At 40.2% G+C, this 16,439-nt stretch overlaps 1 protein-coding gene across 2 annotated transcripts in view; it reads left to right on the plus strand.

The window, feature by feature from the left end:
- LOC140733623 (runt-related transcription factor 2-like) overlaps positions 1-16,439 on the plus strand; it is a 165,985-nt gene that overhangs the window by 134,299 nt on the left and 15,247 nt on the right. Inside the window, exon 7 of one of the 2 annotated variants that reach the window (XM_073057202.1) lies at positions 1,282-1,446. The exons of the other annotated variant lie outside the window; for it this stretch is intronic. Within the exon in view, the coding sequence (XP_072913303.1) occupies positions 1,282-1,446 (165 nt within the window). The remainder of the gene's footprint in view (positions 1-1,281; positions 1,447-16,439) is intronic. 2 annotated transcript variants of the gene reach the window in all.

The following is a 16,439-nucleotide window of genomic DNA, read 5'->3' on the forward strand; positions in this document are numbered from 1 at the left end:
AATCTTTCCTGTGTCATTCACAGCAGTATTCAAATTAACCTTTAACTTCTGAGAACTCTATGACACTCTAAAGAAGATGATAACTATCTTTCATTGATAGTAAATACTGAGTTAGTCAGCAGATGGAGTTATAACTTTCAGTTGAAATCTTTGTGATTTATTTGGTGACTGGATGATTTGGTACTGACTACCACTAAGAATATTATTTACAGTTAATAATTCATTTTGTTATATGACCCTAATATTCAGAGATTATTGCTATCATACTTTGGGTCCTGTTTAATATATTAAGTTCCTGTCCATTATTGTTGAAAGCCTTTTGTGAATACTTTACGGCGATAGATTAAAAGGGAAAGGGGAAGCTAGATGACAACATTTATTTATTTAGTTATACAGTGTGGAGTAGGCCCTTCCAGCTCAAGTCATGTCGTCCCAACAACTGCCTAAGGTCGATTAACCCTAACCAGACAATTTACAATGAGCAGTTAATCTATCCAGTACGTCTTTGGAAAGTGGGAGGAAACCCGAGCACCCAGGGAAAACCCGCGCATTCCATGGGGAAGACATACAGAGTCTCCTTACAGAACAGCACTGAAATTGAACCCCAAACTCATGAACGCCCTGGGCTGTAATAGCATTGTGCTAACTGCTACACTATGAGGATTCAACCAGTGGTTTTATAGTCCTGACTCATGAATAAAAACAATTCCCAGCTTCCTTGAACTTGTTTTTTCTGAAGTTTATCCACTGTAACAAAACTTCTAAATTTGCTCATTTATTCCCTCATCAAACAAAGATAAAATTAATTCTTGTAATCTGAATAAAGCTAAAAAGGCCATTTTTCTTATTATAGAATCAAGAAATTACACGACAAATTCTATTCAACAATTCTCTTTTGGGATATTGTATTACCTCAGGGTGCAAGTTGCTGTTATAGCTTCAACTTGTAGTTAGAATGTCTGACAATTACAGCCTGAATTTGAATACAACCAGGATATTTTTCAAAAGTAAAAATTCCACATGTGCAGAATATATCCAATATTTTTAGTTAATTCTGAGGATCAGCCAAAGAAATGTGCCTGAGCGTTGGAGTATTGAGAGGAACAGATAAAAGTTATTGTTTAATGTCCTGCTTACCTATCTTAATGTATATTTAGCTTCAATTTTTTAAGGATGGGAAGTGGTGTTTGACAGATTTCGATGTGGACAGAAGTAACTAGGCTTTATTTTAGCAAGTTCAAAGGAGCGAAAGGAATGATTGACTGATTGCTCTGTTTGCAGACTCCAGGCAGGCCCAGTCGTCACCGCCATGGTCATACGATCAGTCCTATCCACCTTATCTGAGTCAGATTACATCACCTTCCATTCATTCCACAACTCCTCTTTCCTCCACCCGTGCCACAGGGCTTCCTGCAATCACTGCTGATGTGCCAAGACGACTTTCAGGTAGACACAATCTCAGGAGCAAACCTCCTACGTATTTAAACTTCTGAAGGTGGTGGGAGAGGGAGAGGGTAAGAATTAATGGGTAAAAGATCTTTGATAATATTGCTTACAGAAAGAAAGCATCGCTACTTTATTTGAATTTGTGTTTGATAATTGGTATTACTTGTTTTCATTTTCTGTTCTTACTGTCAAATAGAGTTTGCTTCTGGAAGTAATATATTTTATTGAAATGATGGTTGTAGTAGCTCCCTTATCTGAATGGCTGCAATTAAACAATATGCAGTTTTGGAAACAGCGTCCTACAGCACAGAAACAGGCCATATAGTCCACTGTGTTCACACTGACCGTCGCACATTTTTATTCTTTCTACATTCCCCTCTTTTTCCACAGATTCTACAACCTACCTCACACTAGAGGCCAATTAACCTACCAGGTTGTACATTTTTAGGATGTAAGAGGAAATCAGAACACCCCGGGAAACCCATGAGGTAGCAAAGAGAACATGCACACTCCACACAGATAACCATAAGACATAGGAGCAAAATTAGGCCATTCAGCCCATTGAATCTACTCTGCCATTCCATCGTGGCTGATCTTTTATCTCTCTGAAACCAATTTTCCTGCTGCTTTCTCCCCATAACCTCTGATGCCTTTACTAATCAGGAACCTGTCAATGTCCATTTTAAATACACCCAATGACCTGGCCTCCACAGCCATCTATGGCAATGAATTCCACAGATTCACCACCCTCTGGCTAAAGAAATTTCTCCTCATCTCTCTTCTAAAAGGAAGTCCATCTATTCTGAGGATGTGCCCTCTGGAACTAGACTCCCCCACTATAGGAAACATCCTCTCCACATCCACCATATCTAGGCCTTACAATATTCAATAGTTTTCAATGAGATCGCCCTCATCTTCTAGACTTCATTGAGTACAGGCCCAGAGCCATCAAATGCTCCTTATATGTTAACCCTTTCATTCTTGTTAACCTTCTCTGGATCCTCTCCAATGCCAGCACATCATCACTAGAATAAGATGCCCAAAACTGCTCACACTGAAGGTCAGGAGATTTGGAGCTTAGAAATCCCTCAGAATGATACCTAGTTTGATTCCCTGCAAAGTAGTGAAAGTATTTACTTCCAAAGTGTTTACCAAATAAAACCTGAGAGGATTAATAGAAAACATAAAAGGATATTTTCCATGAAGCTATTTTGTGATTCTGGGTAAACTTGCAGCAGTAATTATCCTACTGCGTAACAGTATCGAAGACTTATGAAAATACAAAAATACTTCACAGGCCAATTATAGCCAAGAGCAATAAGTGTCAAAAGCAGTTGATTATGTGCAAAACATTAATATCCTCCTTTTTTTCAAGTTGCGTGATTTTAAAATATGTGTTTGTTGCTCTATTATTTCATTTCATCTTGTACATTTTTGTCTTAGTTGCTCTAATGCTTTTCTAGCTGTCTTCCATTTCCCACCTTGCATTCAAATCTATATTCACCATTTCCTTCCCTGAACTAAGTCTTACGTGTCTGAGCACTGCCTACCAATGTTTCAGTTTTCAAAATTATCTCCCTTCTATCTGAAACATTCAATGGTCTTTTCTCTTCATTAGTTATCAGTTCCTGCAGCCTACCTGCCCTCCGAAAGTTTTAATTCCTATTCCCATTCCCATTCCAGCATGTTGCTCCATGGCTTCCTCTTGTGACACAATGAGGCCACCCTCAGAGTGGAGAAGCAACATCTTATATTCCTTCTGGGTAGCCTCCAGCCTGATGGCATGAAGATCGATTTTGTGTTTCCCTCCCCCTCCCCGCTTCTTCTCACCTGCCTATTACCTGCCCCTGGGTCATCTCCTCCTTCCCTTAATCATATAGTCCATTCTTCCTTTCTACCAGATTCTTTCCTCTCCAGTCTTTTGCTTATCCTACCCACCCAGCGTCTTCTATAACCTTCTAGCTATCCTACTTCCCCTCCCCATACCTTTTTATTCTGCCGTCTTCCTTTCTCATCCTGAAGAAGGTTCTCAGCCCAAAAGGCTGAAAGTTTATTCATTTCCAAAGATGCTGCCTGACTTGCTGAGTTCCTCCAACATTTTGTACGTGTTGCTTTGGATTTCCAACATCTGCAGAATTTCTCGTGTTTTCAATTTCAGCCCTATGTACAGTATATTCCCTTTCAATTTCACCCCACCATTGACAAATACATCTGTATTTGTTTAGGCCATCAACTCTAATTCCCTCCACATCCCTTTCCACTGATTTTGTTAAAACTTGTCTTTTTGGCTAAGCTTTACTGTTAAGCAGTATCTTCATAATGGTACCAGTTTAAATCTTTCTGTGGTCCTGCGGAACATTTTGATCCTATCTCCTGCATTGAAACCCCTTCAGAAATGGAAGTTGTTGTTAATAATGGTCAAAACAGGAATTTAAAAAATCAGCAAGTTATTTTGTTTTGGCACAATATTATCGGACCTCATTGCAATGATCAGGGAATGACCCTAGATGACCTTACTGACATTACCAATGCTGATAAATATTGGTAGGTGTAGACAATAAATAGAATTAAATATGTGGAGACAATGAATAGGATTAAATAGAAAGTGCCAGAAATACCTAGGAGGCCAGGCAGTATCTATGGAGGAAAAAAATAAGAATAAATGCTTCTGATTGTTGATTTTACATCCGAATAGGGAGTTTTTTTGGCTTTTTGAGTGCTAACTGGTCTGTTGTTTAGCAAAAGTATTTGTATACAAGATAATGATGTGCAAGAAAATACCTTCATATGTTGGCTTGACCTCCGTCCACCTCATTATGATCTTGCACTGTCTATCAACACAGCATTTCTTCTGCAGCAGAAGCACTTTATTCTGTGTTCAGCAGGGGCACAGTGGGTCAGGCGGCATGTATGGAGGGCAAAGAACAGTCGACGCTTCAGTCCAAGACCCTTCGTCAAGATTGGAAAGGAAGGTGTCAGATGCCAGAATTAAAAGGGTAGAGGAGTGTGGGGGAACAGAAGCAGGCGGGCAATAGGTGAAACCCAGTGAGGGGGAAAGGCAGGAGGGAGGAGAATAATGTGAGAAGCTGGAAGCTGATTGGTGGGGAAGGCAAAGTGCTGAAGATGAAGGAATCTGATAGGAGGGAACAGGGGACGATGGAATAAAGTGAAGGAAGTGAGCAACTAGAGGGAAGAAGGTGAAGATGGTGGGCAGGTTGCAAAGGCAGGGGGAGGGAAAGAGGAGGGCTAATGGCGCCACAAGGATAAGGGGTTATGGAGGCGGTGGCGAGGAGGGACTGGTTATTAGAAGTTAGAGAAATTAATATTCACGCTGTTAGATTGTGTCTCTATTCTGTATTCTATTACTGTTTTACCTTGAACTGTCTCAGTGCAATATCTAAAGAATTGATCTGTGTGAACAGTGTGCAAAACATGGTTTTACTGTAAATGTGACAGTAATAAACCAGTTCCAATTCTAGTTCCAGTAAGTGACTAACTCTACACAGCACTCACCTTAGACATTAATGAAACTCCCACACTACTCCCTTGTAAGTGAATACTTACCTTTTAGTAGTCTTGAATGTTATTGAGACGGAACACATTAAAGCAAATTGTTAGTATTCCAGCATTCACTTAACGTATGACTCTTCAATGGAAGAACAGGTGAATAAGAGAAGGAGTAGGTCATCAGCCTCCTTGAACCTGCTCACCATTCAATATGATCATGGTCAATCTATTTCAAGCCTCAAAACTTCCAGAAATTTGTCTATCCCCATTGTAGATACTTCAAGTACCTCCACAGCTCACTGGAGTTGAGAATTGCAGAGATGCACTCCCAAGAAGAAATTTAGGGAATCAGGAAATAATTCACTCACTACAGAATACCTGGTCTCTAACCTACTCTAGGAGCAACATTGTGGAAGAGATTTGTTCTGTTAACAGTTGTGTGATTTGTACTCAGCAAAGATAAAGTCAGAATGTCAGAGGCAAGTGGTTAGATTGTCCATGGTTGGTGCTGTCATTATCTGGCACTCAGACAAACTATCACATACCTAAATGCACTAAGTTCTGCTCCCTTCAGACGCAGATTCCTTCATGATCTGAGAAACAGTGAATTATGCTGAGCCCATGGATTCATAAGTGAATTATCTCCATGGCGGAGGGCAGAGCAGTGATGAAGTGGCTGAACTTAAGAGGGACTCATGCTGGAATGCTTCACCCCCAATAACCAATCTGTCCTTCTTAGTGTCCGCTATATAAAGGCATAGAATTCACATGTTATATATGCTGTTTACATTTGCTCAAAAAGTTATTCAGATGAAGTGATCCTTGCACCCACTTTCAGGCAATGTTCAGTTCAGCCTTTGTTACCTTTTGGGGCTAGTAATTGCTTTGCTATTCCTAGAAAGGTGTGTGTTGTGCAAAATTCTTTGTATTAACTGGCGCAGTTAAAAGATTTCTAAGATTATGACACCTGCAGAATTTCAGTTGCACGACACTCACAATTATGCAATGTGCTGTTGCATAACACTGAACACTGTTTGCTCAATGGTTGACGTTTCAGGCAGAGACGCTTCATCAGTTCTGGAAAGGAAGGGGCCAGGAGCCAGGATAAGCAGGTGACAAGGAGGAGGAGAATGAGCAGGGAGTGAGGGGCAGAAATGACCAGGACTTAGAGAAACCAATGTTCATGTCATCAGCTTCCTGTTCAGTTTTCCACTCGCATTCTGACATTCCTGTCCACAGTCTCCTCTGTTGCCAAGATGAGGCCAAACTCAGGCTGGAAGAGCAACATCTCATATTCCACCTGGGCAGCCACCAACCTGATGGCATAAACATCGATTTCTCCAACCTCCAGTAATTTGTAACCCCGCCCCCCACTTTCTCCTTCTTCTCCCTCACGTCCTTATTCTAACTTCTGCCTCCTTACTTTCGGTCCTGATGAAGGGTGTCAGCCTGAAACTTCGGCTCTTTCTGAGCTCCTCCAGCATTTGTGCGTGTTTCTCTAAATTTACGGCATCTGCAGAATCTTTTGTCTTTACGACTTCTGCTCACTGCCTGGTGACAAAAGAAAATGCATGACATATGCGAATTTAGGAGATGCAGGGCTACAAAGAACTTCAATGAATCTCTGCCCTTTAGTATGGAATTTCGAGATCATGGTTCAAATAATATTTAAAGTCATCCCGAGCTGAGAAGCAAAAAGTTACTTCCTGATTATTTTTCAATACTTCAAGCTTAATGTGGACATGGGCTTAGTGAATGAAGATGGGACTGGGTTACCCACAACTGAATCGTCAGGACCAACACAATGTAAAGGTTCTCAAATGAACAAGGACTGTTTGGGTGAAGGGAAATAGACAAGAATTTAACTTTAGGAAAGCAACAAGTGTCTTTGTGGGTGGACTGAGGGTGTGTGTAGGAATTGAGGAGTTTGGATTAATCTGACACAAAAGTTGTAAGTTGTAATAAAGCAGTAGATACTATTTAAGATTTCAAATTTTCCCTTAAATGTCTTTAAGAATCATAGAGATATACAGCTCAGATATACAGCTTCAGCTCACTCTCTCCGTGCCAACCAACAGGTATTTATCTATAATAAATTAATTTCCCAGCACTCAGACTATAGCCTTTAATAGCATGACATTTCACGTGCTCCATTTTATTTATGCTCCAAGAGCCTCTGCCTCCACCACCAGCACTTCCGGCTGAGCAGCAAGATTTCAACCACCCTCCGGGCAGAAAGACAATGCGTCCTCAAATTCCCTCGCAATCTCCTACCCCATCTTAAAATTATGCCATCTGTTTATAAGTAAGGGGAAATGTTTCCCATTTATTGGCCTATCAGTGTACCTGATAATCTTGTATACCTTAATCCTGAGCCCCTTCACCATTCTCTGCTCCAATCAAAAACAAATCTGGCTTATTCAAAGTCTCCTTATCCAATCTCTTTTCATAAATGAAAGGAACTATCCTAGGCAATATCTGGGTTAGTCTCTTTCTAACACATTGCACATCCTCTCCCCAACCACAACTCCATTGCAATCTCATCCTTCCTGTAGTGTTGTGAAATGAACACAATATTCCAGCTTTGGGCTAACTAATATGCATCATACATTCCCTACTCTCACATTCTGTGCCCCTTGCTAATGGAGCAAGTCGTCTCAATCGTGCTATCTGCCTGTGGTGCTGCTTTCTGAGATCCTTGGGCATGTACTCCAAAGTCCCTCTGTCCCTCAGAACTTCCTAGAGTTCGGCCATTCATTATCCTTATCCTTATCCTTATTTGTCCTCCAAAATACATCACCTCACATTTCTGATGATTAAATTCCATCTGCATTTCTCTACCCATCTTCCCAACCAATCAATAGCATTCTGTAGCCAAAGACTAAACTCTTTGCTATCCACGATATCACCAATCTCTATGTAATCTGCAAACTTAAAAATCATACTCACATCAGATTTTTAATGTATAGAACCTGTTGGAAAACTAGCTCTTGACCTCTTACCACCATGGCAATTTCACACCTTGAATCCCATGGGATTTTACCATCTCCCATGCAGGACCTTGTTAAAGAGCCAACTAAAATCCACGTAACAAAAACCACACTATCCCCATTGACACTTAGTAACCTCCATGCCCCCTCCCCCAAAAAAAAGAACTGTACAAAGTTATGCTGACTGTCCAGGGTTAATCCCTAACTCTCCAGTGCAAATTAATTTTGTACCTTATACATTTTTTTCAATAATTTCTTTCTTACTATTGTTCGACTCGGTAACTTATCCCTGCTGTCTTCCTTGAATAAAGGTAGCTCATTTGTTGAACTCCATTCATTTGTACCTCTTCTGTGGCCAAAGAAGATCTGAAACTTTCTGCCAGAGCCCCTGTGATCTCCTTCCTTGCTTTCCATAGCAGCCTGGGATATATTTTAGCAGGCTGTGGGGATTCATTCATCTTTCAGCTCACAAGGATAATTCATAATTCCTTTGTTGTTGGTAATTTGTTTTAGAATTCTACCTCCAACCTCCTCCTCAAAGAGTTCTCCAATTACAATTTCCTTCCACTTGGTCGATACAAATGAGAATATTAATTTAAGATCTCATCTACATCCAGGTTGAGGTTGCCTCTTTGGTTCTTCATTGGATCCTCTTATACCCTGGCTACTCTCGCGCCCTTCATAGAAACATAGAAAACCTACAGCACAATACAGGCCCTTCGGCCCACAATGCTGTGCCAATCATGTCCTTACCTTAGAAATTACCTAGCGTTACCCACAGCTCTCTATTTTTCTAAGTTCCAAGTACTATCCAGGAGTCTCTTAAAAGACCCTATCGTATCCGCCTCCACCACCATCACTGGCAGCCCACTCCATGCACTCACCACCTCTCTGCATAAAAAAACTTACCCCTGACATCTCCTCTGTACTACTTCCAAGCACATTAAAACTGTGCCCTCTCGTGCTAGCCACTTCAGTCCTAAGAGGAAAAAGCCTCTGACTATCCACATGATCAATGCCTCTCATCATCTTATACACCTCTGTCAGGTCACCTCTCATCCTCCATCACTCCAAGGAGAAAAGGCCGAGTTCACTCAACCTATTCTCATAAGGTATGCTCCCCAATCCAGGCAACATCCTTGTAAATCTCCTCTGCACCCTTTCTATGGTTCCACATTCTTCCTGTAGTGAGGCATGCTTATAAAATGCTTTCGGATTCTCCTTAATCTTGCTCTTCCAGCTATTTCAAAGTTCAAAATAAATTTATTATCAAAGTACATATATGTCACCATATACAATCCTGATTCATTTTCTTGCAAGCATACTCAATAAATCCAATAACCATAATAGAATCAATGAATGATTGCACCAACAGTGTGGACAACAAATGTGCAAAAAGACAACAAACTGTGCAAGTACAAATAAATAAATAATCAATAAATATCAAGAACATACGATGAAGAGTCTTTGAAAGTGAGTCTATAGGTTGTGGGAATATTTCAGTGATGGGGTGAGTGAAGTTATCCCCTCTGGTTCAAAGAGCCTGATGGTTGAGGGATAATAACTGTTCCAAGTCACGGTGGTGTGAGTCCTGAGACTCCTGTACTTTCTTCCAGATGGCAGTAGTGAGAAGAATGTATGACCTGGGTGGTGGGGTACCTTGATGATGGTTGCTGCTTTCCTGCGACAACATACACCCTCTTCACGTTACTTCTTGTTTCTTTAATTACCCTCTAATCATTCTATATCTCTCTTGGTTCTGTTTACTGTTTTCCATTTTCTAAGTCAGCAACAGCTGCCTTTTTTTTCATCCAGAAAATACTCAGTTTACCGAGATTAAAGTTCTCCGAGTTGCTGGCAGTGTAATGGTTAATACGTATATGACCATGTTGGATTTACTTTTCTCCAAGGGAACAGACGTTGAAAATCTAAACTATTTTCTGCTTGCAACTGTATTTTTCCTTGTTTATGAAGTAGTTCCTGCAAAGCAATTATTTTTTCCCCTAGGTAACATATTACACAAATCACCTGCTGTTCAACATATTGAAGGGACTCAGCTGCTTGACGAATATAGTAAGCTTATAGAATAGGACTAAACTAATAACATATTGCACAGCCTTTTTATAATAATCAACATGTAGAAAAGAGCAGAACAACCTCTGCAATTTATGATATATTTATTGCATTTCTCTGCAATTTATGATTCACAAAACTCCTTCGGACAAGTGGCAAACTTCTTACTAAATAAGCCTGTTTCTCAGTAGATTAACTTTAATTTTTTAATTTCCATTCCAACTCTGAAACAACTGCGACTTGTATTCACACTGAGTTGTGTTCCTGTAACTGAAAAAAGGACACTTGGGGACTCTTTTGTAAGTTTATTCATAGTATTGAGCTGAGTGGAGATTCTGAGGACTAGGATGAGTACAGGAATGGGATTAAGGAAGCATTCAAATTCTCTTATTTTACATACCCAGACATATTCTATAACATAACACTAAAAACATACTGGAGGAATTCAGTGAATCGGGCAGCAACAACGGAAGGAGTTGGACATTCAATGTTTTGATTTGAAGTCCATCATCTGTATTGAACGATAGAAGGGGGGTAAACCTATGTATACAAAAAGGTGGAGGGAAGTGACTGGTCAAGAGCCAGAAAGTGATAGGTATATCCAGGTGAGGAGGTGTGATAGACACATGGAGGATGAGAGACTGGAAGTAGCGACAGAGGCTGAGAGGCAATAGGTGAAGGCATTAAAGGGCTGCAGGTGATGGAATCTGATAGGAGTGGAAGATGGGGCGTTGATTCAAGTAAGCAAGGTTGGGAACAGGCAGGGTTGGTGGATATTCCATAACTGGCTGATCTTTCTATCTAAAACAAAATTACATTGGTTGAATTACTATAGGCATCAGCCCTTGAGGTGAAACTTCTTAATAAAATTATAAATCAGAACATGTTCTGACAATGAAGAAAAAGAGAATATTACTGGAACTCAAAGGTCTCTGCTAAGGAGTGAACCGACAGAAAGTGGACTTGAAATCATAATTCAGAACACAGTGGCATATTTGAGTTGCCCATCTCCTGAGATAGGGAGGAACAAAGATGTTTGCCTATACTCAAAGCCCTGCAACAGAGGAGAAAGTTGACTTTGAGCCCCTCTGAATCATCTGTTCTAGGGTGGCAAAGGCAAACCTATGAGATCAAGTAGTTAACTTTCTTAGCCAGATCTGTCTTAACACAGTTCACATGCAGAAATCCAGATGACAAACAGATGTGAGCAACTAATTCTTAAGTTCTTTAGAGTAGGACACGTGAAAGATCTTAAGGTGGGTCGTCTGTTCTCAGTTCAGGATGGTGGTTGTAGGAAGTGACTCTGTTACATTCATTCCCTAAAAAGCATTGAAACAATGTGAGAATTTCTAGGTTAGGCACCCAAATAAGCCTCACTTTGAAAAGCTTCAAATCAACAAATTAAAACTAAATATATCTTGGATGTAGTTTAACTGAGAAATGGTTTCAGAAGCTATTACTATCAAAGTGCCATATCAGAAATCACTGCAAAACACATACTACTGACATCTCTCTACTTGGAACAACAATTGACAGTTATATTTTTCCTAAAATTTAAGGTCTATGACCTTTTGTCAGAACTGATTTTGTGTATTTAGTTTATTGATTGGATTTGATTGGAAAGGTTCAGCTGACAGGATGTTCTCTGCATAAACATGACACATCTTCAAGCCAATGAAAATATCTGAGGGATTTTTATCACATTTTCTATAAAAATATTGTCTATTGCTATAGAAAAAAAAACAAATAAACATTCTTTTAACTGGAGGATATTTTTCATTGCAACAAAATAACAACCTTTACTTTTGCAAAGAGATTAATCCTTTGATTATAATTCAGTCTATTTCAACACATGGGATAGGATGAAGGGATCCAAACTGAATTTGTAGATAGAATTGATTTGGAGTATGAGATGAAAAGCATTTTTACATATTTCCTATTGAAATTAAAGCAGATGAGAGAAAAATTAACCCACTACAGCTGTTGCATGTGAAAGTCATGTTATATTTAGAACAGATTTAATTTGTTTGGCTCAGTAATATCTTAAAATCAGATATGCAGCATTTTGATTTGAATCTTCAATAGGCTTCCTATTGGGTGTCTCAAGTCTCTTCTAGAATTAAAATAGGTCCACTTGAACAATTGTGAAATCCGCTGTTTTATCCCGGATAAAATCATAATCCATTTGATGGGGATATTACAGAAGTCAGTGTCAGTTTACTTGACACGTATTTACAGATTAGTAGAGAAGGAATTAGTTGGGCTGGCCAGTGGTGTAGTGGCATCAGAGCACTGGATTTCGAGGTGGATGGTTCTGAGTTCGAATCCGTCCGGGTCCCCACCTGGGCAGCTGCAGAATCTGTGCAGAAGAAAGTCCTGGGAATCTACATCCGTATCTTGCTGCAAAAACCCTATGGACATAGCGTCCGTATCCACAGGGTCGCCATGAGTCGATGGCACTCAACAACAGGGAAGGAATAGTGGTCCACAGAAATCCCACATACACAAAGCACCTAGAAACTATGATCTAAAACAACACAGCTGGGAAAAAACTGAAAGCAACAAAGATGAGCGAAATAAACATATGTGTCTGCCAGTTTATTAGGTACACCTGTGCACCTGCTCATTAATGCAAATATCTAATGCACCAATCATGTGGCAGCAATTCAATGTATAAAAGCACACATATATCCTCAAGCTTTTCAGTTGTGGTTCAGATCAAACATCAGAATGGGGGAAGGAATGTGACTTTGACCGTGGAGTGATTGCTAGTTCCAGGTGGGCTGGGTTGAGAATCTCAGAAACTGCTGATCCCTTGGGATTTTCACGCTCAACAGTCTCTACAGAGAATAGAGCGGGTCTGTTGGTGGAAACACTTTGTTTCTGAGAGGAGGAGAATGACCGGACTGGTTCAAGCTGACAAACCTTAAAGCAGATGGCCTACAGCAGCAGAAGACCATGAACATATACTCGAAGGCCTCTGTATTATGTACATAAGGCACCTAACAAGCAGGCCAGTGATTGTGTATAGCATAGTAGAGTGAGGACAGCAATCCAAGCTTCAGCAATTAAAGAGACAAGAGATCAGAACTTCAGATATTCATAATTACCTCATCATTTTAAATTTATTACAGAAATAAGTTGTATATAATAGTTTGATTTAATGTTAGTTTATATTTTCTGCTTTATTCTTCCAGCCCCAGGTAAAATATTTGTTTTTGTGTGGTGGTGTTTAAGTGTGAGGAAATATCACTGGCATAGTGCCAGCTTCATTGAGACATAATCATTAGTTAACTAAGGGCTGCATAACTTTGCATAATATGTTAATAGGTAACAACATACAGGAGACATATGTTGTTGCAGCATTTATTGCATCAACATTTAATTTGCCTTCAGGCAGTTTAAATGTTCTTTATCATAATCCCAGAATATAGCTTCTATATAAAGCAACATCCTCAGGTACAATATGAGTCAGCCTGGTTTTATTCCCACAATCTGTTTTTCTTTGTAGAGTACACCTGGACTAAAGGCAGCCAGGAATAACGTTTTTAATGTACCACAAAGCAAAAAGTTTTATTTTGCTTTAACCGAAAATTGGAACACGTATAACTCAGGATTGAGCGTACAGGATGCCAGCTATATTTTTCCTGTATGGCGACACACAGTGACACACACTCAGTGCTCCAGTCATCGCCACGTGCTCTGCCCTTCACACATAGAAAGACACACAGTGGCACAAAGTTTATATTACATTTTATTTATTTAATTTCCAGCACAATTTCTAATACTATCAAGACCAGTGCTTATTTCCTATCCCTAACTGCACCTGAGAAGGTAGTAATTAGCCATATTTCACAAGCACTGTTGTCATACTTCAGAAAGTACAACAGTTCTGAAGCTGTTAGGTGGGAAGTTCCAAGATTTAGACATAGTACCATTGAAGGAACAGTATTATAGAGTAATTTGTCAAGGAAGCAGGGCCCTCTGCCCAACAGATTCATGCTAACCGTGATGCCTACCAAGCAAGTTCATTCTTCCTGTATCTTCCTAAGTCCCTTTATCCATGCACTTATTCAAAATGTCTTTTAGAGGAGTATCTCTGAGACAGGATGGTGTGACTTGGAGGGGACTGCAGGTCACCATGTTCCAATATGAGAATATTCCACCATGCGCCTGTAGAAAGGTTTGGGGTTGTCAGGAGTTGAGTTACTCACAGCAGGACAACCCAGCCTTTAACCTGCGCTGGTAGCCAAAGATTTACATGGCTGGTTCAGTTAAGCTGCAAGTTAATGGTGACTCACCTCCAACCACAACACACCCCCCCCCCCCCCCCCCCACATTTCCACAGGAAATTGAAGATGGGATCGTGGTGATGGCAAACTTATTAAGTAACAAGGAAATATCAAGGAATCTCTGTTGCCTGGTACCTATGTAAAACAAATGTTACCTACCACATAACGCACACAAAATGCTGAAGGAATTCAGCAGGCCAGACAGCATCTATGGAAAAAAGTACAGTCCATGTTTCTGGCTAAAAACCTTCAGCAGGACTGGAGAAAATAAAGATGAGGAGTAGATTTAAAAGGTGAGGGAGGGGAGAGAGAAACACAAGGTGAAACTGGGAGGGGGGAGGATGAAATAAAGAGCTGAGAAGTTTATTAGTGAAAGAGATACAGGGCTGAAGAAATGGGAAGTCTGATAGGAGAGGACAGAAGGCCATGGAAGAAAGAAAAAGAGGGAGGAGCACCAGAGGGAGGCGATGGGCAGACAAGGAGATATCATGAGAGAGGGGCAAGGGGATGGGAACTGGTGAAGGAGAGGGTGAGGTCATTACCAGAAGTTCGAGAAATCGATGTTCACGCCATCAGGTTGGAGGCTACCCAGACAGAAAATAAGGGGTTGTTCCTCCAACCTGAGTGTGGCCTCATCACGACAGCAGAGGAAGTTCCCACTTTCCATTCCCATTCTGATATGTCAATCAATGGGCTCCTTTACTGTTGCAATGAGGACACACTCAGGTTGGAGAAACAACACCTTATATTCCGTCTGGGTAGCCTCTAAACTGCCGAAGGATATCGGCCTGAAATGTTCTTTTTTCCACAGATGCTGCCTAGCCTGCATAGTTTCTTCAGCCTTTTGTGTGTGTTGCTTGGATTTTCAGGTCAAAGGTTCTTCGTCAGGACTAAAAAGTGAGGAAAGAAACAGGAAGTTTCTTCAAGTTGCAGGAAGTGTGGGGGAGGGATGGATGCAATCAAATATGGGTATCTCTGATAGGATGGGGCTAGGGTTGCTATGGAGGAATGAAGGTACGTGGTTTACAGATACATAAGAACAGTTAGAGAGAAAACTACAAGGGGACCTGTCAAAGCTGTTGCAAGGAACAGGGGAATGTTGGATACACCCAAGACATCAGGCTAAGTCAGTGCAGAGATAAAAGTTGAGCTAGTATTACTGTTGGATAACCTTGCGGCAGGACAGGCCATTTCTGATCCATACAGAGAATGCAAGTTGCCTGAAACTGTTGATACAGTATTGAGTTTCAAAGATTGCATCAAGCCAAAATGGAAGGTGAGTGGCTGTTCCTCAAACTTACACTGATCATCACTGGAATTCTGCAGGAGGCTATAGTCAGACGTCAGAATGGGAGTGGGATAGAGAATAATAACTGCAGGCAATTGGAAGCAGATTGAACGGAGGAGTCCTGTAAAGCAAATTGTTTGGTTCCCGAGGGTTGAGGAGATTGCAACAAAAGCATCAAATGCAACATGTTAAATTGCAAGTTTAATTTTTTATTTGGTCAAAAATGTGGTAATATTGGTATTGAGTTTTCAGAGCAATCTTATGTTATGTTTTTTGTAATTTTTTTTATTGAAGTTCATCATCAAACAAACATTTCCATAAGATGTATTTCAGACATTGTACATATCTATCATAGTTATAACTCAGATTAGAGATCAGAGGAAGATCTGATGTAGTAATGATTCATGACACTTCTGTTCATACTCCACCAAACTCTCTTCATATTCCACCAAAAAAAAACCCTAGGCAAATTCACAACTTATTTTTCCATTGGCAAAGTACAAAAATGCACAGCTAAACCTGGTTAAGGCCAAGACAAAAAGTTTGTTTGCATAAACAAGTGTGTGGTTTAACATAAAAAAGATAAGTAACTATTTTTCATTCATAAAGCAGTGAGACATAGGAGCTGAATTAGGCCATTTAGTACATTGGGTCTGCTCGGCCATTTGATCATAGCTGATTTATTTTCTTTCCCTATTCCTTTCTCCGGCCTTCTCCCCATGACCTTTGATACCTTTACCAATTAAGAATCTATCAACCTCTGCTTTAGATATACCCAATGGCTACAACTTACATCTGTGCCATAATATTGATAAAAAAAATTTCTGTAACTTCCTTGTCCTT

This window comes from Hemitrygon akajei, chromosome 9 (assembly GCF_048418815.1).
Source record: "Hemitrygon akajei chromosome 9, sHemAka1.3, whole genome shotgun sequence".
Classification (NCBI taxonomy): domain Eukaryota; kingdom Metazoa; phylum Chordata; class Chondrichthyes; order Myliobatiformes; family Dasyatidae; genus Hemitrygon; species Hemitrygon akajei.